Here is a 21,279-nt window from a genome sequence, read left to right as displayed (position 1 = left end):
ATGTAGAAAAAAACAAACAGACTCAGGACTTTGTGCAGCAGTGTAAAAAGACCAGACTCCATGTAGGTTTATCATCTTTAATGAGCATTCTTGTTTGCTGATAACACCTAAATATTAGATTGATGTTGATCAGAAGATACAAATGGGGATTTAATATTATCCATTCTAAAAACAAATGGAATATACCTACAAATCTATCAAATGTGAAATAAACATCTGTCTGAAGGTTATTGCTGGTGCTTCTAACTGGTATGAGTTTGACTCAGATATTTCCTTCAGTATTACCCTGGTAAAGTGGGAGAAGATCTCACCACAGGAATGTGAAGAGTGCAAACTGGTCACCTTTGTCCCCAGAGAACACACAGGTCACATGACTAGCATCTGTATGTAAAAGTAAATTCAGACAGCCATACAAAATGAAATCAGCAAATATAATCAAGTTGTACAAGTCCACTTTGTACCGATTGGTGTCAGCAGTACCTCGAGCGTCTGGTTTTCATTTAAGTGTCTGTCTTTGAACGGAGGATGGTACTGACTACTGAACCACTGACTAATGACGTATTGGTGTTCCAGTTCTCCTTTAGGATGACAGCATACAGTGAGAGCATGGCCGTGACTGGAGACAGCCCTCTCGAAGACAAAGGCTATTGTGTGTGCCAGGCCGGTGACATCTCTGGGAAACCTTGAGGACCACAACAAGGATATGTAGTCTTTGCACCTCCTTGAACAAAGTGACATGTTCAGCTGAGGTCTGCTGGCAGTTAGGCTTCACGTAAATTCTTCAGGGTGGGTCATTCTTTCATAACTTCACAAACAGATGGGGAATGCATGCTCAGCAACAGAGCACTTCCATTTTCTACATGGAAGTGCTCTGCTGGTAAAACTGTACAAATATCTGTCGAAACCTTTCTCCTGTTTATTGACTGCATTACCAAAAAGTTTGTCCACCTTTTCTACCGTTGACTCCGTAACCTTCACTTACATCACTTCCGTAATCAATGTTTTCTCATCCTCTAACCATCTCAATGTCATACCCTTTCCTCATAACCATCTTTTCTCTTTTAAATCCATCTCTAATCACTTTTTCAAACCCTTCATGCAAATCCCACATTCACCCCTTCGCAACCAAAGCATATTTCAATTTCATGTCACCTCTGTTACCAAAACAGCTTTTTGTTAAGAGGTGCCATCAATACTATATCCCATACAACCCGTATCTTCTTAATAAACCCATCTGAATCCAGTTAAATAAAGCACACACACCCATATGTACATCTAAATATAAACAAAACACCATCCCATTATATAAACATATTGAGAATCAGGTTAGAATATAAAACGTATATAAAGAGGCACACGGTAGTTACAACCAAAGTGAAAGGTAATTTGCCCTGAGATGAGGAAATGGAATGAACAGAGGGATAAGACTAAATAAACTCACCTTCATACACAGACAATCTGTTATGATTCCCAAATCTACCCCACCCCCCTTAAGTTTAAGGCTTCCTAGCCATAAAAAAAAAAACACAGTAGCTTTTTAATACCGATTAAAGGAATGCAGATTAAATTACTTCAGTGAATATCAGGAAATACATTGTGTTCAAGTTACACAAAAAAAACATGTAATTCAAAACAACTTTTTCCAGTTAAATAAGCAAATGAAATACCCAGATGATAAATAGTTAAATGCTTCAGTCACAGTTCCCCTAAGCAAATGACTCAAGAGGAACTGACAACATTTGAAGAAAGACATTTGAGTAAGCATGGGTGTGGTGTTTACTGTCCATGAGTCACCTTTTTACAGAACCCTCTTAAATCTCTATTACTGTGGAATTGTAAATCAGAGGAAGAGTTGGGGTTAACAGTAAACTGTAAATGTTATAGACAGACACCAGTGTGACTTGTTGGCTTACATTATTATGCAGGCCAGGGCTGAGTACTGTGCATAGACAACCTGTCTAAGATGACATCATACTGTGCTTTCAGATGTGGCGTGCTGGAGAGCAAGATAAGGGAATGTCACAATGTCACAGAATATAATGTGCGTAAGCCATGGCCTGAAGCTTGTTTGAGAGTAGGGAGGTAATGTACAGCTTGGGTCAGGCAAACAAGGACATAGTGTGAGGATGTACTTTACTTTCACTTCCTCAAATAGACTGATTGAGCCCATATCTGCACAGTTCAGTGTTCTGTCGAATGATTTTAGCACAAAATACTAAGAACACTTTGGGGCATCTAAGAACACTTTTACGACCACTTACTGGCCTTCTGGCAAAAATGGTCAAGTAATAATTTGTTGACTATTTAAATGTCTCCTTTAAAAGTTACTTGTGGCAAAACAGTATTGCATAGATTTCCCTTGAGCTATATCTGGCCTCATATTCTTTAAATTCAGGGACAAAATATACCTGACAAAACAAAAACACACTAGAAAGGAGCAAATCAGCTCACAATAAAATAGAATACTTATCTTAAATCAATGCATTATTTAGAAACAAACTACACAGAAACAGTGACGAATTGACGTTAGATCACAAAGGAAGCTGGCCATCTTTGGTTTGGCTGGGCGCTCTTGGATACTGGCGAGCAGTAGAACAGAACAGAAGCGCTCTTGGGTAGGCGACACTTGCCGGCAGGTTCCTTGCTGCATAAAACCAATAAAAGCAAAATAGGAGCTTGTGGGAGGGGTGCGCTTGCGTCGCTCTTTCCCCCTCAGAAGTCCCCATCTCCACCGTTGGTGGCGGCAGGTGTCTCCTCCTCAAAGCGAAACTTCTTGGCCTGGGTGTGGGGTGAGTCCAAGGTGAAGTTCTCCTTGTCCTCTGGGTCCTCGGCTGGGGCAGCCCACTTGGTACCGCTGCTCCTCTCACGGGGGGTTCGTGGCATGACAGGCTCGGTACTTGGGTATTGATGCTGCTGCCACAGCCAGGGGTGGGTCATGCAGTCGGCTGCACTGGGCCGGTCCCTGTGTGGAGAGGGTGAAGACAGACCAAGGTCAAAACCAATTATTAGAAATGAAAAGCACAAAAGCATTTGCTCCAATGCTTCCTGTCAGTAGCAGTAATTTAACCATTAGAATTCCCTGAACCTTTACTGGCTGGTGATAGTCCCACTTACTCTGGAGTTTTGACCAGCAGCTTGCGGATGAAGTCGACAGCGAGCTCCGACACCCTGGAGAAGGCCTCTTGGCTATAGTCCACGTTGACCTGGGACACGTTCAGGTACGTCTCCTGCTTGTCATCCCCTGCAAACGGAGACTCGCCCGTCACCAGCATGTAGGCGATCACTCCCACACTCCTGAAGAATACATACACACACACACAGAATACAGTTAGTACAAATGTTTCAGAGGGTGCACACGTGTTGACCTGCAAACATACATACTTCACACAAGTGCCTTAGGCAGGCACGGACATAAATCCAGTCATAAGAGTTTGTGTTAATATTGATGACTCACCACAAGTCAGTTGCCGTTGTGATAGGCTCATAGTTCAGGATCTCTGGAGCTAAGGTGAGAAAAGGGAGAGGCCATATGATTACATCAGAACATTGTTATTGTAGAATGTCAGACTTAATTGCAGCTGGTTGAAGGAACGTTGGAGGCATGTTACATGGACGTTGCCTTACCCACGTACTCAGGCGTGCCCAAGATCTCTCGGAGCTCTCCGACCATGCCCAGTTTGCGTGCGAGGCCAAAGTCCACAATCTTTATGTCCCCCAGCGGAGCCAGGCTGGTTAGTAGGATGTTCTGGGGCTGAAAGAAAGAGGGAGGGATTGGGTGAGTAGTCCAAAAGGGTGACTTAAAGTTGTGCAGAGTCATAATAAAGCTGTCATAATACAGCAGGTCCAGTCATTCACAATCCTTCCTGCATGAGATTGTGTTTACAGCAAAGATATGCAAGTGGTGATGTAAAGATGAATAAGAGAGCAAATAGGGTTGAGAGGTGTATGTACATATGTTTGTATGTGCACAGTGCACTTCTGCTTATATACTGTGTGTGTGTATATATATTAAGAGGTGTGGAGGGATAGACCTTGAGGTCCAGGTGCACCACGCTGGTTTGGTGGAGGAGGTGGACGCCCTCCAGCGTCTGTCTGATCAGCCGTGTGATTTGGCCCTCTGGGAGCAGCTCATCACAGTCACAGTGGTCAAAGATCTCACCCCCCGCCGCACTGTCACACAGAGAGAGAGTAACACAAACTATCATAAAACTTTGTTGCATGTTTGCATCCATAAAACCTAGGTGGTTTTGACTCAGCTGAGTGTATAAGCTTGTTTCATATAATTTCAGGTCAGGCAACAGATAATTGGGTATTTCCAATGGAATAGCCTTCCCCTTTCAGTTCTAAAGGCACTTTGCTTTCAGGGCAGGATTAGAAAGGCTTTCCTCAAAACTCAATGAAACAAACAGGGAGGGTGGAAACATGTCTATTGACTCTCAGAATACACACGAGTGCTAAGGGTGGAGTTTCCCTTTATCTACTTCCCCAGTGTCAGATGAACTTGTAGATACCATTTTTATGTCTGTCTCCGGTATTAAGGAATTTAGAGGTAGTTTTGCGAGCCAATGCTAACTAACGTTAGCGCAATGACTGGAAGTCTATGGGAAACTGTTAGCATGCAAGTCTATGGTTATCTGTTAGTAGATACCCATAGACTTCCAGTCCTTGCGCTAGTTAGCAACTTTCTTCAAACTGCACGCAGAGAAATAATAGTATCAACGAGTTCATCGGACTCTGGGGAGGTAGATAACGGGCCTCATTGGCAAAATCCATAAGTATCCCTTTAAGCACAGAATGTGGATTGCAGCCCATCTGCATTCTAGTTTCTGTTTTGTTGGATTCAGTGTAAAGGAGTACTGATTCCAATGAAGTTCCAAGGCATAATCACACATACTGTCTCAGTTATGAGAAACTTTAAATATCCTCTGTACTGTACAAAGATAGGTTTACATAAAAAAAAGTAAACATGCATAAGTAGCGGATTTGCAAGATGAGTTAAGGACTTGACAGATGTAATGGAGGAAGCTGATGGCAGTATGGGGTGGATGTGTGAACAACAAACCTTTAAAATTGTTACTGATCGCATTGAGTGCAATCTAGAAGTTGGCCATAACTCACTATTCCAGCAGCAGGATGATGTCGTGGTCTGTCTCATAGGCAGCGTGCAGGTTAACCACGCGAGGGTTGTTGCGGGCCGCCTCCAGCACACCCATCTCGTGCACCACCTCGGCCCGGCAGTCTCGGCCCCGCCGCCGCTTCCGCAGGAACTTGGCGGCAAACACCTTCCCTGTGGACCTCTCCACGCACCGCCTTACCACCGCAAATTTCCCCCTGGCACCGAGGATGAAGGGAGGGCTGAGTCATTCATCACACACTATCTGGGTCATTTTAGTCTACGCTGAAGGAGACAACTTTGTTACAATATTAGACAAACATTACATTTCGCTTTGGATAAGTATGTCTGCATATATTATTATTTCTCCAGAGTGACTTATAGGCAGTGCATTCAACTATAGTAGGACAACCACAGTGCACTGCCAACCAAACCGTACCGGCTTTGACATTTTTTTCACAGTCTTGTCAAGCACGTTACAGCAACTAGGTGAATGCATAACCCGGCCAGCTCAGTAAGCCTATAGCTTGGCTTAGTAGTGTGAAAAGGGTTAAAATGAGGCCACTCCATACCCACACCCTACTATAACACGTTGTGGTAATCAGGATCTAAAATGAACACCTGCCACATGCCGATAGACATCTTACCCGCCAATGCCAAAATCAATTTCATCCGCCACATTAGCATTTACAGTGAAATAACTACTGCAGTAGCTGTTTTCAAAGTATTTGTTTCATAGTTGTTAAATTAATTGCTCAAATAGTCGAATCCTATATAGACTATAGCACCTTGCGTTGCAACACTGCCTGGCTGGGGGATGTGTGCACATGAAGAGCTAAGTGAAAGATTCATTTTTGGAAGCGCTGCGCAAATTAGACTAATAAAAGTTTGTCTAATTTACTTGAAACAAAAGTCTACTGAAGTGAGACATTGCCCTTGTGTTTCTTGGCTCTTTACATTGTTTTGTTCACAAGTTAGGTTGTTTCTCAATGTTTGCGTTTCAACTGCTAGGGAAAAGACAATGCTACAGTACTAGCCAGACTCAATCTCACAGGCACAACATGACTCAAGTTGCATTACTACTTAATCTCCCATGCTTAAAGGGGCAGGTGAAAATGGTCTCATCTGTGATAGTTTGGTTAAAAGACTCAGGTCACAAAAAATGAAATTAAACAATATACCACATTACTTATTACTAGTAATACATGTATTGTTTTAGAAACATTATAAAGCATGCTCATCTGCCTTTTTGTGTTTTGGTGTAATTCCTGCTTAAAAAAAAATCATATTTGAGCTGGTAAAGAAATCTGAGTGGCTGGTAGATTTTCCAATCTACCTGCCACAGTGACTGGTGGACCAAAAAGTACATTTTAGGCCCTGGTGGTAATGGTTAGCCTAGTCATCACCCCACCCTATGAGTTCTTTATTTCTTTACTTGATTGTAATGCATTAGGCCTACAAAGTTGCAGAAATTAACTCTATGCAATCATTAGAATTTTACACAGCCCAAGAGTTTAAGCTTAGGCTATCTAAAAAGGCAACTCAAAGTACACCCCATGCTATGCATATCCCTAAATGTTGACACCAGAACTGCATTGATGTGTGAGAACTGAGAACTTACAGTCCCAATCTGATTGGAAACTGTGGCATAGGCCTACACGAATGCCGACAGTTCATGACAGGGAGGGAGGGAGCCTTATCAGCTGTAGCCTACCTTGTATGGTGGACTGAAAGAAAGTGAACTGACAGTAGGTTCGCAAACAGACCTTTTATGCCTACACATCTGTGTGTGGACATACCGCAGTCAACATCTGTCCTTCAAACTCTGCCAAGCACACTCAAAAGGCAGACGTGTTCTCCACTCAGTTGCCACACTGGTGTTTCATGCAGTTTGAGTGTTTGTACTAGACTTGGGCGGTATACCGTATACCGGAATATTCTGAAATAGCCACAGGATGTTTTTTCCAATACCGTTGAAACTATTTCTTAAGTTGAGCAATAAATGTTTATATTTGTAGGAACTTTTTAAATACCTGCAGTCAACTTGTGCAATACATTAGGAGATAAACAGTTTGCGTTCTTCATTTCACCTTGTCACATTATGAAACTTAATGTAGTTTCCCCAGAACAGTTGAACCAGTCACACGTTTGTTTGTAATTTGCACAAGGCGAGAAAGTGAGAGCAGGTGTGTAAGGACAGAGGTGGCGTTTTATATTGAAAGTCAACTGTAGTTTTCCTTCACAGAAAAGACGTTTCGTAGAAAATAGCTTAATTTTCATCAGATGACAACAGAAGTGCAATGCTATTTGGCTGGCAGCCACACAAGTAAATTAACATTACAATGAAAAAGCAAGGTATTCTTTTGCAAAAACGATGCATCAAATCAAATTTTATTTGTCACATGTGCCGAATACAATCCGGTGTAGACCTTAAATGCTTACTTAAAAGCCCCTTAACCAGTTCAAGAAGTAGTTCATAAAATATTTGCTAAATAAACTAAACTAAGGGGGGGGGGGGTCAATTTAGATAGTTCGGGTGGCAATTTGATTAATTGTTGAGCAGTCTTATGGCTTGGGGGGGGTCGAAGCTATTAAAGGAACCCTTTGGACCTAGACTTGGTGCTCCGGTACAGCTTGCCGTGCGGTAGCAGAGGCAATGACTGGAGTCTGACAATTTGAAGCCTTCCTGACACCACCTAGTATATAGGTGGTGTCAGGAAGCTTGGCCCCAGTGATGCTTGGCCCCAGTGATGTACTGGGCTGTACGCACTGCTCTCTGTAGCGCCTTACGGTCAGAGGCAGAGAAGTTGCCATACCAGGCGGTGATGCAACCGGACAGGATGCTTTCGATGGTGCGGCTGTAAAACCTTTTGAGGATCTGGTGACCCATGCCAAATATTTTCAGTCTTCTGAGGGGGAAAAGGCATTGGCATGCCCTCTTCACAACTTTCTTGGTGTGGACACCAAGGAACTTAAAGCTCTCAACCTGCTCCACTATAGCACCGATAATGTGAATGGGGGCATGTTCGGCCCTCCTTTTCCTGTAGTCCACGTTCAGCTACTTTGTCTTGTTCAGGTTGATGGAGAGGTTGTTGTCGTCGCTGCTGACCTCCTTATAGGCCAGGCCTGGGCAATTCCAGTCCTCGGGGCCTGATTGGTATCACACTTTTCCCCCATCCCTAGCAAACACACCTGATTTAAACTAATTGCATTGTTAACTGAAGATCATGATTAGGTGATTATTGGAGTCAGGTGTGTTAGCTGGGGCAAAAGAGTGACCCCAATCAGGCCCCTGAGGACTGGAGTTTCCCAGGCCTGCTATAGGCTGTCTCATCATTGTCGGTGATCAGGCCAACTACTGTTGTGTCATCAGCAAACGTCATGATGGTGTTGGAGTCGTGCCTGGCGATGCAGTCATGGGTGAACAGGGAGTACAGGAGGGGACTAAGCACTCACCCGAGGCTCCCGTATTGAGGATCAGCGCGGCAGATGTATTGTTGCTTACCCTTACCACCTGGGGACGGCCCGTCACGAAGTCCAGGATCCAGTTGCGGAGGGAAGTGTTTAGTCCAAGGGTCTTTAGCTTAGTGATGAGCTTTGTGGGCACTATGGTATTGAACGCTGAGCTGTAGTCAATGAACAGCATTCTCACATAGGTGTTCCTTTTGTCCAGGTGGGTTAGGGCAGTGTGGAGTGCGACAGATTGCGTCATCAGTGGATCTGTTGGGGCAGTACGTGAATTGGAGTGGGTCTAGGGTTTCCGGGATGATGGTGTTGGTGAGCCATGACCAGCCTTTCAAAGCAAGTCATGGCTACCAACATGAGTGCTACGGGGCTGTAGTCATTTAGCTCAGGTTACGTTCGCTTTCTTGGGCACAGGGACTATGGTGGTCTCCTTGAAACATGTAGCTATTACAGACTCAGTCAGGGAGGTTGAAAATGTCAGTTAAGTCACTTGCCTGTTGGTCCGCGCATGCTTTAAGTACACATCCTGGTAATCGGTTTGGCCCCACAGTCTAGTGAATGTTGACCTGTTTGATCTTACTCACATTGGCCACGGCGAGCGTGATCACACAGTCGTCTGGAACAACTGGTGCTCTCATGCATGCTTCAGTGTTGCTTGCCTCGAAACAAGCATAAAAAGCATCTAGCCCATCTGGTAGGCTCGCGTCACTGGGCAGCTAGCGTCTGGGTTTCCCTTTGCATTCCATAATAATTTTTCAGCCCTGCCACATCCGACGAGCGTCAGAGCAGTTCTAGTAGGATTCAATCTTAGTCCTGTATTGACGTTTTGCCTGTTTGATGGTTCGTCTGAGGGGATAGCTCTAGCCTTTAGCTCCATGCGGATGTTGCCTATAAACCATGGCTTCTGGTTGGGATATGTACATACGGTCACTGTGGGAACGATGTCCTCAATGCACTTATTGATGAAGCCAGTGACTGATGTGGTATACCCCTCAATGCCATTGGATGAATTCCGGAACATATTCCAGTCTGTGCTAGCAAAACAGTCCTGTAGCATAGCATCCGCATCATCTGACATCTTCTGTTTTGAGCGAGTCACTGGTACTTCATTGCTTTAGTTTTTGCTTGCAAGTAGGAATCAGGAGGATAGACTTATGGTCAGATTTGCCAAATGGAGGGCGAGATTTATATGTGTCTCTGTGTGTGGTCACTGTGGGAACAATGAGTTTTTTTTCCCTCTGGTTGCACGTGACATTCTGGTCAAACAGATTTAAGTTTGACTGCATTAAAGTCCCCGGCCACTAGGAGCACCGCTTATGGATGAGCATTTTCTTGTTTGCTTATGGCATTAAACAGCTCATTGAGTGAGGTCTTAGTGCCCGCATCGGTATGTAGTGGTAAATAGACGGCTATGAAAAATATAGATGAAAACTATCCTGGTAGATAAGCTGTAGACCACCCTATCATGAGGTACTCTACTTCAGGTGAGCAATACCTCGAGACTTCCTTAATATTAGATATCGCGCACCAGCTGTTATTGACAAATAGACACACACCACCACTCATCTTACCAGACGTAGAATTTCTGTCCCGCCGACTGTATATTATCCATGTCGTCGTTCAGCCACGACTCGGTGAAACATAACATATTAGTTAATGCCCCGTTGGTAGGATAGTCTCGAACGGAGCTCATCTATTGGCACATTGGCCAATAGAACAAAATGGTTGAGGCGGGTTACCCACTTGCTGACGAATTCTCACAAGGCACTCCGATCGCCACCACGTGTACCTCTGTCTTTTCTTCACGTGAATGATAGGGATTTTGGCTTGGTCTTGGAGAAAGAGTATATCCTTCACGTCGGACTCATTATAGAAAAAAAAAAAATCTTCGTCCAGTTCGAGGTGAGTAATAGCTTTTCTGATACCCAGAACCTCTTTTTGGTCATTAGACTGTAGCAGCAACAATTATGTACAGTACCAGTCCAAAGTTTGGACACACCTACTTATTCAAAGGTTTCTTTAAGTTAATCTTTCATTTTAATGTAGAAAAGCGCTGTCTACTGATAGAATGCCTGTTTGTGAATTCTCATCCGAGTGAAGTGCAACTAAAGCACAAAATTAAGGTTGATACAGAGGCATTTTAGATCTGTTTTCTCCTGCGTCAAAAATACAGAATTCTGCATTAACTAGCAAGTAAAAATGACTGGTTGCGTTATCTAAGCAAGTGGCGGAATTAATAAGGTGACAGGGAATCATGTAGTGTTCGCTTTCTGCCGTGTTTGAAAATGAGTTCTGTACAGCTGCCACTGCTTGATTTCCTTGCGTTTTTATCCTCTCTGTTCTCGGCCTGTCTGCTCCTCTCCACTCTTCTCTGAGCAGAGCAGGTACACATGCTGTTCCAGAGCCAGTACTATTCTTCCTTCACACAAGCATGTGTCAAAATTTTGTTCATTCGCACAATGTCAGCCTTTATGGAAATTCTCTATTCATTTTGTTAGCATTCTGGTAATAGATGCCCAATGGGCTTTGTGTTTTTTGGCCACCCCCTTGTGTACTAAAATGGTAATACCGTAAATCCCGGGATGAGAGAAGGACGGTATAACAATATGAAAATCTGGACACTGCCCAAACCTAGTTTGTACTGTAAATTAACATTGAATTGACAATTTCACAATCTAGGGAAAACTCAAATTGCCACCCTGTACACACACACACACACACACACACAGGAAGTAGACAGTTAGTCTATTTCCTCTTTCTCTGTGGCTGAGCTTGCTTCCTTCGTCCTGCATTGCACTAGCAAGATGAGACACCAGGGATGGGATGTACCCTAGGCTATTCATAGACGCTCACTTCGGACTACAATACTTCTACTTACAGCTATTATGTCACTCACATCTACGTTACCTGTAATTAAATAATCATACATTCCTTTTCTCCAATTGCTGGATTTTAACCCACAGCAGCCAATCCACCAGTCATTCTGATCTTAACTCCAACCCACCGATTAACCCATCTTTCCCAGTATAATGCAATTTTGCTATTTTCTTTTGCAATACATTTAACTATGTCATAAAAGAGTCCTGAACCTAACTATTTGTACTATTTCTACAAATATACCCTAAAAATAAATACTTTACCCAAGAGTATAATGATATTTCCCATTGACCGATTGTGGTTTTTCAGAACCCCTAACAATACAGTTTGCAGGTCCATCTGAATCCTGATATAACAACCATTCCTAGACTTGCCTTCAAAAGCGAGCCACCGATGGACAGTACCATAAAATATGTTCTATTGATTTTGTTTCCTCGTGGCAGTCTGCTCAAGGCTGACTGTTCAATGCCCCATATATTGAGCACTCTTTTTGTATTAAGTATTTTATATAATAGCTTAAATGGAAAAGAACAGATTGATGTGTGAATTATTTCATATGTCAGTTCAGACCCGATGCCAAGGTATTGGGACATCAAAAACCTTATACGGTATTGCTGACAAATATTTTTACTTTAAGACATGGATACATTTTTTATTTATACTAATCATTAAGCCATTTATGGTTTTTCAATGGGTGGCAGATAAAATTGGAATAGACATTTACTTAGACTAATTATTTAATTTATTTTGTGGCAGAGCCGTGATGAGTTAACATAGGTGTGCAGTTGTCACACAACGCCACCAATGTTTCAAGTTGAGGGATGGTGCAATTGGCATGCTGACTGCAGGAATGTCAACCAGAGCTGTTCCCAGATAAATTAACATTACATTATCTACCATAAGGCGCCTCCAAATGTCGATTTAGAGAATTTGGCAGTACATCCAACCGGCCTCACAACCGCAGACCACGTGTAACCACACCAGCCCAGGACCTCCACATCCAGCTTCTTCACCTGCGGGATCATCCGAGACCAGCCACCCAGACAGCTGATGAAACTGAGGAGTACTTGTCTCTGTAATAAAGCCCTTTTGTGAGAAAAAACGTATTCTAATTGGCTGGGCCTGGCTGTGCCCCTGCCCATTCATGTGAAATCCATAGATTTGGGCCTAATTTATTTAATTCAATTGACCGCTTTTCTTATAACCTCAGTAGAATTGTTGAAATTGTTGCATGAGTTTATATTTTTGTTCAGTATATTCGATCAAAGTTGCAAGATGGCTGAACTTTTCTGGGATATGTACACCAAACATATCGACTTCACCATCCGCCCATTTAAAATCGGGAGACCACATGACAATTTAAAGTTGATCTTTTAGTGGCCATTCTGTAATATACATACACTTATCATAGTCAGGTTTTAGTCCAGAGAAACTCGAGAAATTATCCAAGTCCTCAATGAGGCCCTTCAAGGTTTAACTCGAGAGAAAACTTTAAGCATCGGCGTACATTGATACTTGTCTCTAATCCCTTATTTTTTTGCCCCTTAATGTTATCATTAGATCTGATTTTTAAAGCGAACAATTGAATGGCCATAATAGGTATGGTGAGATAGGGCAACCTTGTTTTACACCTCTTGACAATTCAAAGTTCCCAGAAGTATTTCCTTGTATGGCAGCTCTAGCAGGGCAGAAATTGTACAAACTGACTTGTTGAAAAGGTGGCATCCTATGGTGTCACGTTGAGTCACTGAAATCTTCAGTATGGGCCCTTCTACTACGCATGTTTGTCTATGGAGATTGCATGGCAGTGTGCTTGATTTTATACACCTGTCAGCAACGGGTGTAGCCGAAATAGACGAATCCACATACTTTTGGCCATGTAGTGTAGCCTATAGGCTGGGGAGCATTTTTTTTTGTTGTTGTCCAGATCATAGCAACCATGTCCTATTCCCTTGTCAGTTCATTACTTAAACAAATAGATTATGGCTATAGCATACCAATTAATGGGTTGTCATTTAGGCTGCATAGCCAATAGTCACTAAATGTTCTTCATTTAGACAGATTGCCTGAGTGGTGCTGTGATTGTCTTTTCAATAGGCCTGTGAAGGGATTTACAACACATACCTTTCTTTTGTATCTTTGATGTGGTGGGGTGTAATAGTCCATCTTTCACCTCATTTCAGTAGGCTTAGTCCAGTACCCCATCTGTCGTACATAGTCTGTTAAAAAGCTGTCCTAGTCTATACAGTTCATTCATTGCTATGTCTACCATTCTCTATATCCAGGAACCTGATATATTTTTGCTTATTTCAGTGTGATGTCTCTTCCCTGCCATTTGACCCATAGTTGTGTGGGGTACACCAGAGAAAACAGGACTCATTTTTCCCCATAGCTTTTTCTTTATGGATTCATATTCTCTGTTTCATGTAGAGGGCTCTGCTCATGTTGGTGTTGATATAGATCCGATGGCCCCATACATCAAAAGGTCTGACTCCTGACTTTTTGGCTTTGATGGCCAGTCAGAACTTTATCTTTGTTCCTATAGTTAAGGAACTTGGCGATGATGCCCCTTGGTTTGCTGATCGTGTCCCCTCTCGGGCCACCTGTTGAACGTGCTCGTTCATTGTGGGAGCCCGTGTTAAGTTCTCCTGGCCCAGTAGTTGTGGTATTACCTTTTCCAGGAATTCTTCCATTCCCGTTGTTCCACAGCATTAAGGGAAACCTAAGAAAATGAAGATTTGAACAGCGACTGAAGTCCTCCATCCCGTTGAATCTTTCAGTAATCCCCGTAATGTATTTTTGTTCAGCCACGGTTTTCACAAACCATGACACGGGCGGTTTTAAACTAATCCAGGCCTGCCAATTATTAGGGGGGCAGGTAGCCTAGTGGTTAGAGTGTTGGACTAGTAACCGAAAGGTTGCAAGATCGAATCCCAGAGCTGACAAGGTAAAAATCTGTTGTTCTGTTAACAGTTAACCCACTGTTCCTAGGCCGTCATTGGAAATAAGATTTTTTTCTTAACTGACTTACCTAGATAAATAAAAGTGACAAAAAAAAAATAAACAAAAATATTAAAATATAAAAAAAAATTAAAAAAAATACTAAATATTACAAAAAATTAAAAAAATATTTAAAAAAATTCGGCCTAGTCAAAAAATAACCTGGTGACTTGACAGTAGGTCTAAGCAAATTTGATTGGCACAGGATGAAAGGAAAAGGGTCTGCTACTCATGAGATGTGCTTCAAATGTAGGATTCAAATAGGCCTAACTGTATAAAAAAATCTTTATGTGGCTCCTTACATTCTGTTTGGTGCAGATTTTTTTTTAAATTTGGTATCAGTGTGTGTATGTTTGTGGGAGAGAGAGTGGTGTGTATGTCTTAACTGAAGAGTAGAAGGTATCATGAAGTATTTTCTCCTTACAGACACAATGACATGTACAATTTATTCAGAAAGTATTCAGACCCCTTGACTTTTTCCACATTGTTACGTTACAGCCTGATTAATTGACAATACACCATAATGATAAAGCATAAACAGTTAACATTTTAGCAAATGTATTAAAAATCAAAACTGAAATATCACATTTACATAAGCATTCAGACCCTTTACTCAATATCTTGTTGAAGCACCTTTGGCAGCGATTACAGCCAAGAGTCTTCTTGAGTATGACTCTACAAGCTTGGCACACCTGTCTTTGGGGAGTATCTCCCATTCTTCTCTGCAGATGATCTCAAGCTCTGTCAGGTTGGATGGGGAGCGTCACAGTACTGCTATTTTCAGATATGTTCAATCAGGTTCAAGTCCGGGCTCTGGCTGGGCCATTCAAGGACTTGTCCCGAAGCCACTCCTGCGTTGTCTTGGCTGTGTGCTTAGGGTCGTTGTCCTGTTGGAAGGTAAACCGTCACCCCAGTTTGAGGTCCTGAGCGCTCTGGAGCAGGTTTTCATCAAGGATCTCACTGTACTTTGCCCCGTTCATCTTTCCTCTCAATCCTGACTTGTCTCCCAGTCCCTGCCGCTGAAAAACATGCCCACAGCATGATGCTGCAACCACCATGCTTCACCGTAGGGATGGTGCCAGGTTTCCTCCAGACGTGAAGCTTGGCATTCAGGCCAAAGAGTTCAATCTTGGTTTCATCAGACCAGAGATGATTGTTTCTCATGGTCAGAGAGTCCTTTAGGTGCCTTTTGGCAAACTCCAAGCGGGCTGTCATGTGCCTTTTACTGAGTGGCTTCTGTCTGGCCACTCTACCATAAAGGCCTGATTGGTGAAGTGCTGGTTGTCCTACTGGAAGGTTCTCCCATCGCCACATAGGAACTCTGGAGCTCTGGCAGTGACCATCAGGTTCTTGGTCACCTCCCTGACCAAGGCCCTTCTCCCCCGATTGCTTAGTTTGGCCAGGCGGCCAGCTCTAGGAAGTCTTAGCGGTTCCGAAATTTCTTCCATTTAAGAATGACGGAGGCCATTCTGTTCTTGGGGACCTTCAATGCTTCAGACATTTTTTGGTACCCTTCCCCACATCTGTGCCGACACAATCCTGTCTTGGAGCTCTACGGTGAATTCCTTCGACCTCATGGCTTGGTTTTCGCTCTGACATGCACAGTCAACTGTGGGACCTTATATGTGAACGACCGGCTTACGTAGCAAAATTTGATATTGCGTTTTTTTACATTGGATAAAAGTAGAGACTCAGCTACAAAATTGTATATCATACACTACAGTTGAGGAACAATGGGAAACTAATTCTGCGTTGATAGTGATAAACTTGTAAACTCACTTTTGAGAAAATGGTCTTTGAACTTTTTGAACTACTATTGGAGCGCCCTTTGTCTACACCCATTCAACATCGTTCACACCCTCTTAAGCTTTAGCCCCACCCATCTCTTTAAGGGTTCATCCGAATGTACTAACAGCAGCAGTCAAGCACCCAAGCTAACTTGCTAGCTACTTCCAGACATCCAAGTGAGAGACAACAGCTCACTGAACATTACTCGCCCTAGCAGAGCTGGTTAGCTGTTATGTTATTCAGAGCGTTGGTGACTGCAACTGTGCTGTCAGATTGTCCATTCGTAAATTCAGAACGTTTCGCGTTCAGAGAGCACACCGGACGCTCTGGCCGATGAGTCGGGTTGATCCGAACGTTCTGACCTCACAACTGCAGTCAAGCACCCAAGCTAACTGGCCAACATTGGCTAGCTACTTCCAGACACATAATGAGAGAACACCCCACTCTGACCATTTTACTCACCCTAGCAGAGCTGGTTAGGCTGTGTTCATGTTATCCAGAGCGTTGGTGACTAACTCTGCTGCTGGCAACAATTTAATTACGCTATTTTTCCTATGCAGTATTCTATTATACAGTGAACAGTGTGAGGTTCAATTAAATATTTGTTGTATTGAGTAGAAGTGTGAATATCAGTTTTTTGTGTAGCACATACGCATAATGTTTAGAAAATGGGAACAAGCGGGTGGGCAAACAGGGCGCTAGGCTACTCAGTATAGTGATCGTCGCCTGGTATCATATCATTATTAAAATGTTGGTATCGTGACAACATTAATTTAGATAGAATAGTAAAAACAAATGAAACACGTTCTACAAAGTGCCTGCCCTGCCACAAAATCCTTTTTTATTAAAATACATTGAGTATACCGAACATTAGGAACACCTTACTAATATAAAGTTGCAGCCCCCTCCCCTTTTTTCCCCTAAGAACAGCCTCAATTGGTTGGGCATGGACCCGTAAGCGTTCAACAAGGATGCTGGCCCGTGTTGACTCCAACGCAGCCCAGTTGTCCTTCGGGTGGTGGACCTTTCTTGATACACACAGGAAACTGTTGAGCATGAAAAACCCAGCAGCGTTGCAGTTCTTGACACAGACCGGTGTGCCTGACACCTACTACCATACCCCGTTTAAAAGGCACTGAAATAGTTTGTCTTGCCCATTCACCCATTGAATGGCACACATACACAATCCATGTTTAATTGTCTCAAGGGTTGAAAATCCTTATTTTAACATGTCTCCTCCCCTTCATCTCTACACTGATTGAAGTGGATTTAACAAGTGACATCAATAAGGGATCATAGCTTTTACCTGAATTCACCTGGTCCATCTGTCATGGAAAGAGTAGAGAAGTTCAGATCTCTATGCTGATATTTGTTTACAAGGAGTACATGATGTATTCCTAAATAGAAATGTAGAAGCATACAAATAAATCAAAAGAGAACAATTAAAGTATTTCAGTGTTACTGATAAGAAACGGCTAAAAGTTCATGAATAAAAGTTTTCGGAGTGATCCATGGTCAATGTACCTTTAAAAATGTCAGCTGCCCATTTAAGGGATGGTCGTTACCACGGTAACTGAGCACTGTCTTGTCTGTGAAGAAAAAAATCTTTGATAGCATCTTAGCAGCAGACAGTTGCACCAAACTCAAACTACCTAGCGTGTGAACAAAACGATATAACTGGCCAAGAAACACGACAGTAGTCATACTTTGGTAGCCTTTCTCAATTCGACCATCTACATGTGGGCTTTGGATTGAATTTTTGCATATCCAAATGCTCAGTGTGACCACCCGCCAACGTGGCTGGGTGAAATAGGCATTCTTACCCACCAATGACAAAATCTAACTGCATTTGGCGGGTGTTCACTGGAAGACAAAGGAGGCCACCTGTACTAATGACCTATCTAGCATGCTTCGAACACCCCTGTGTAACAGAAGAAAGCCGCCAGAAATGTGTTGTCACTGAAAAATACTGTTGGCTGCAACTGTGATGAAGCCGGCTAAAACAGTGTACAGTAAGTGTATATTTTGCATTTGTGAAATATTTTGATGTGATATGAAAGTAAAGGGCTTTATGTTTCTAGAACTGTATCGCAACTAATAATCAATTCATGTTTTGGAGTATTTGGCTGTTTTGTCTTCCAGAGACAGTCTACCTCTGAAAATAACACAAGGTCTTTGGAACATAAGGAGTAACGGTCGGACCACATTCACTCCTTAAGTATACATTCTTGGGCTAGGGTGTACCTAGTAATGGGTCCTTTATGGTAGGCAACACATGTTAGGTTTGGGACAGGCACACGTACAGCGCTTATAGTCACATCTCTTTGTGAGGATAGGTCACAAAGGTTAGGCTATCTACTTACAAAAGGACTGAGGTCATCCTGTTTGAATATGGAACAAAAAATGTAACGTTTGGATTTTCCTGAAATTTGATAACAAATTATATTGGGAGAAAATCCTTTACCCACAAATCTACTACAATTGCATTTACAGTGTGATAAGCATCAAGGTTCCACATTAAAAAAGTACACAGCTGCACCATTGAGAGCATCTTGACTGGCTGCATCACTGCTTGGTACAGCAACTTCTTGGCATCACTGGGGCCGTGCTCCCTGCCATCCATGACCTCTATACCAGGCGGTGTCAGAGGAAGGCCCTATAAATTGTTAGAAGACTCCGGCCACCCAAGTCATAGACTGTTCTATCTGCTACCACACAGCAAGCAGTAGCGATGAGCCAAGTCTGGAACCAACAGGACCCTGACCAGCTTCTACCCTCAAGCCATAAGACTGCTAAATAGCTAACCAATAGTTACCCAGACTATCTGCATTGCCCCTTTTTGCACCAACTCTTTTGACTCATCACATATGCTGCTGTTACTGTTCATTATCTATCCTGTCGCCTAGTCACTTTATACCTACTTACAGTATATTTTTATATTTAACCTTTATTTAACTAGGCAAGTCAGTTAAGAACAAATTCTTATTTACAATGACGGCCTACACCAGCCAAACCCAGACGACGCTGGGCCAATTTTGCGCCGCCCTATGGGACTCCCAATCACCGCCGGTTGTAATACAGCCTGGATACGAACCAGGGTGTTTGTAGTGACACCTCATGCCCTGAGATGCAGCACCACTCTGGAGCAAAATATACACACATACATACACACACACATACATACCTCAATTACCTCGTACCCCTGCACATGGACTTGGTACTGCTACCCCTTGTATAATCATTGTGTATTTATTCCTTGTTTTATTATTTTCCTATTATTCTCCCCCCCCCATGCATTGTTGGGAAGGGCCCGGAAGTAAGCATTTCACTGTTAGTATACTACACCTGTTGTTTACAAAGCATGTAATAAATACAGTTAGATTTGATAAAGAGGGATACATTTGTTATAGCTAAATATGTTATCCATCCTCGATAGGTTGTGAGTACGTTAGCTCACTAACGTTTGCTCTCTAGGATGCAAAAGGCCAATGGAATGCATTGGAGTCATAACACGATCTGAGAGAAGAGGTTGATGGAATGAGAAAGTTTGAAAAGGGGACATTGTCACATTGGCTCACCTGCCCAACTCGCCAGTGATGTCATAAACACTGTCCATCGGTTCCGTATTGATAAGGGTTTGAATTTCTCCAAGTAGCCCAGTCGGTCCATTGCGGCTGTCAATCCGCCTGCGAGACATCGTTGTTGTCAGCCGGACTTCACTGTGGCAATAAATTTGCACCTGTCAAGCCGAATCAAGGCCGTAGACTATCTAGCCAGCTAGTAGCTAATGTGTTTAGCCAGTGCTAAACCAGGTATAGTAGTTAGCTTAAAGTTATTTAGTTAGCTAACGTTATAACTATTAGCTGGATAGCTACATAGTAACGTTAACTAAGTTACTAGCTAATAGCTAGCTAGTTCGAGATGCTTTAGCTGTAGATAATAACTTGCTAGTAGTAGAACAGCTGGTTAGTTACTTGAAAGACAGGTCACGAAGAACAACGGCTAACGTTCGCTAGCTAGCTATCCATCCATCTAAACAACCGTACTAGCTCCCTTTTACTTTTCTTTAATAGACAGCTAACTAACTATCGGGTTGATTGACAAACTTGCTTAAACTTTCCCTATTGACTGTGTTTATTAATAAGCGAGTTTTGTGCCTAGCTATCATCTGGCTAAAATCCTTCCTCCCGTTGATGTGAGCAACACGTCTTCAAACTTAGATTGCGGCTAATCTCGTTCGGACGGTTTTGACATTTTGTCGCCTCGTTCTGCGCAGGCGCGACGTGTCTACGTCTTTTCAACTACATCTCAATTTTCATAATAAAATAAATGATATTTTAACCCATGCATCAGTAGTAACTTAATTTATACTTCTAACTTGACTGGGTGTTCACTTAAATAATTTGTTAGGTATTAACACACTTTTTTGAAGGTTGTCAAAGAGACGGCATCATCGACGTGACCCTGTGACCGATGATGCCCTCTGGTGGTTATATTTCTAAGTAAAACACTTTAGGTTACGACCGTAACCCGGGTTCTCTATAGTATGAGAGGTATTTTACTTGTGGCCTATGCCCCCAGCGTATTTGTCAGAAGCCTTTATTACACTATACCAGCCATGATTGGCTGGACGTCGAGATGTGTGCGTCGGGGAAGGGTGTCCTTCCTACCCTATAAAAAGGTCCCACACAGCATCTGACTCATTCAAAATTAGCAACAGCTCTTCCTCACTCATGCAAGGAGGGTGGTCTGGTGAAATACCTCACTCATACTATCAGAGAACCGGGGTTACGGTTGTCACCTAAAGTTAACTTTTGAGTATTTGTTTCGGTATTTAACTTATGGGATATACTAACTCCTGTATTGCCAGACAAGCTTATCCTGACGACGACTGCCATGTGCGATATAACACACAAATGGGCCTTGACCCTCAGAAGATTCTACACATAAAACAGTATGTGCCAGGGTTGTTGTGGTGACACCGAAAAAAAGTAAAACTTTGCAAATGTATGAGGCAAAGCCCAGCAAAACCTAGA

General features: G+C 42.7%; 1 protein-coding gene across 1 annotated transcript; it reads right to left on the bottom strand.

The window, feature by feature from the left end:
• Nucleotides 1-63: 63 nt before the first annotated feature.
• Nucleotides 64-20,508, bottom strand: LOC106581692 (serine/threonine-protein kinase 17B). The gene is made up of 7 exons (XM_045704418.2): nucleotides 19,822-20,508; nucleotides 5,119-5,331; nucleotides 4,032-4,170; nucleotides 3,625-3,751; nucleotides 3,455-3,503; nucleotides 3,115-3,294; nucleotides 64-2,962 (listed from the first exon to the last, which is right to left on the bottom strand). Exons 1-7 carry the CDS (start codon nucleotides 19,938-19,940, stop codon nucleotides 2,713-2,715), a joined length of 1,077 nt encoding a protein of 358 aa, XP_045560374.1. The 5' UTR covers nucleotides 19,941-20,508; the 3' UTR covers nucleotides 64-2,712.
• Between the last annotated feature and the right edge of the window lie 771 nt (nucleotides 20,509-21,279).

This window comes from Salmo salar, chromosome 21, assembly GCF_965601325.2.
Source record: "Salmo salar chromosome 21, fSalSal1, whole genome shotgun sequence".
Classification (NCBI taxonomy): domain Eukaryota; kingdom Metazoa; phylum Chordata; class Actinopteri; order Salmoniformes; family Salmonidae; genus Salmo; species Salmo salar.
Note: the sequence above shows the minus strand (reverse complement) of the source record. Positions and strands in the feature narration are given on the sequence as shown.

Excerpts from the sequence above, each read along its gene's own strand:
- LOC106581692 (XM_045704418.2), bottom strand. The coding sequence starts at position 19,940 with ATGTCTCGCAGGCGGATTGACAGCCGCAATGGACCGACTGGGCTACTT. Across the intron at positions 3,295-3,454 it reads ACAACGGCAACTGACTTGTG|GAGTGTGGGAGTGATCGCCT; the intron begins GTGAGTCATCAA and ends TGTATTCTTCAG. Across the intron at positions 2,963-3,114 it reads CTGCTGGTCAAAACTCCAGA|GGACCGGCCCAGTGCAGCCG; the intron begins GTAAGTGGGACT and ends CTCTCCACACAG.